This window comes from Seriola lalandi, unplaced genomic scaffold (assembly GCF_002814215.2).
Source record: "Seriola lalandi dorsalis isolate HSWRI2012SDOR001 ecotype SW California unplaced genomic scaffold, Sedor1 jcf7180002054979, whole genome shotgun sequence".
Taxonomy (NCBI): domain Eukaryota; kingdom Metazoa; phylum Chordata; class Actinopteri; order Carangiformes; family Carangidae; genus Seriola; species Seriola lalandi.
In genome coordinates, this window is record NW_019525529.1 from 247,048 (window position 1) to 248,540 (window position 1,493).

General features: G+C 39.7%; 1 protein-coding gene across 1 annotated transcript in view; it reads right to left on the reverse strand.

Moving 5' to 3' along the window:
• Positions 1–1,189, reverse strand: part of LOC111647012 (uncharacterized) — a 4,805-nt gene extending 3,616 nt beyond the window's left edge. Inside the window, exons 1-2 of the mRNA XM_023396620.2 lie at positions 1,147–1,189; positions 7–375 (exon numbers count right to left, since the gene is read on the reverse strand). Of these exons, the coding sequence (XP_023252388.1) occupies positions 7–375; positions 1,147–1,189 (412 nt within the window). The remainder of the gene's footprint in view (positions 1–6; positions 376–1,146) is intronic.
• Positions 1,190–1,493: the final 304 nt, after the last annotated feature.

The window sequence follows — 1,493 nt, forward strand, 5'->3', positions numbered from 1 at the left end:
TCTTACCTTGAACCTTTAAGTACGTTGCACTGACAATTGTTGACCAATTGTTCCAGTAAGATCCACAGAAATAGAGTCCAGAGTCGGATGAATCCACTTGTTTGATCTGGAGAAAGAGGGTATTGATGTTGGACGTCATGTTAAACTTTCCATTTTGAAATCCATCACAGAATGTAGCATTGCCATCAGAGCTGAACATGGAGCAGATGCAGGTGGCATTGGGTCTGTTGTCCAGTCTGAACCAGAGTATGTGACTGATAGAACTGGTGAAGTTGGTGCACATCAGTGTGACTTCTTCACCAGACTGGACCTCCACAGTGTGAAACTCAGAGACGGAGACAGAGTCAAACAGTTTTTGTTGTTTCAGTGCCGTTGCTGTTTTGAAGACATGTTAGAAATTGTTCTACAGTCGTATTGGTCCGACAAACCTACAGAATAAAGGTTAGGTCCATGATAAAATGTAGAGTAAGACTGCAGTACTGAACTGTTCTCTAGTCAGAGTGGTCAAAGTGTAACAAGATAGGTGTCTTTTGACAACTGCCTCACTCAGGCTAACAACTTAAATACTTTCAGACAAAAGTGCATCAGAGCCACAAAGAGAATGAGACTAAGTAGATGTGTATAAGAGACAGCACTCAATGCCAGCCTTTGATGGTGTGATGTTTTCTTCAGGTGAACTCAAACAGTATCAGCACATGGTGAGACACATTCTGCCCTCTGCTCCCCTCTGCTGGTTGCCTGGTGGAATATTTCAAGCCATGTTGCAGGGAATCTTGGCATCTGGTTTGATAGTAGTTTAAGTTTGACCATGAAGCTTGTGCAATCATGTTTTTATCGTCTTATAGATATTTCAAAAACAGAATTTATTTCAATTTTTAAAGACACAGAGACCATCCTACACGCCTTCATCTCATCATTTCTGGATTACTACAACTGCCTTTTTACTTGCCTGAACCAGAAACCTACTGATCGTCCCCAAACTGTACAGAACTCAGCTGCAAGGTTTTCTACTAGAATCACTCCTGTTTTAGCCTCTTTATCCTGGCTCCCAGTATGTTTTAGAACTGATGCCAAGCTCTTACTGATGACTTTAAGGCTTTTTGAGGCCTCTCTCCCTAGTATATCTTGGACCTTTTACTACCTTACATGCTGGTACATACTTTGAGATCCTTGGGCAGAGGTCTTTCATCTGTTCCAGAGGCCCCAGTGTTTGCAGTCAGGGCCCCACGACTTGGAAAGAAATCAGCAGACTCAGCAATTTCTTTTATTGGAGAGTCTTTCCAGATTTTCCTTGAGTTTTAACTGTTTATTCTCCTTTAAAATATTCTTTTTCTGTTGTATTTACCGGATTGGTTTTCATACACCAAATTGTTTCTTATGTTATCTGTTTAAACCTGATGATTTTATGACTTGTTTCATTTTGCTGCCTTGAATCACTTTGTAACTTGGATTTTGAAAAAAATAAATTATTTTTATTATTATTATTATTATTA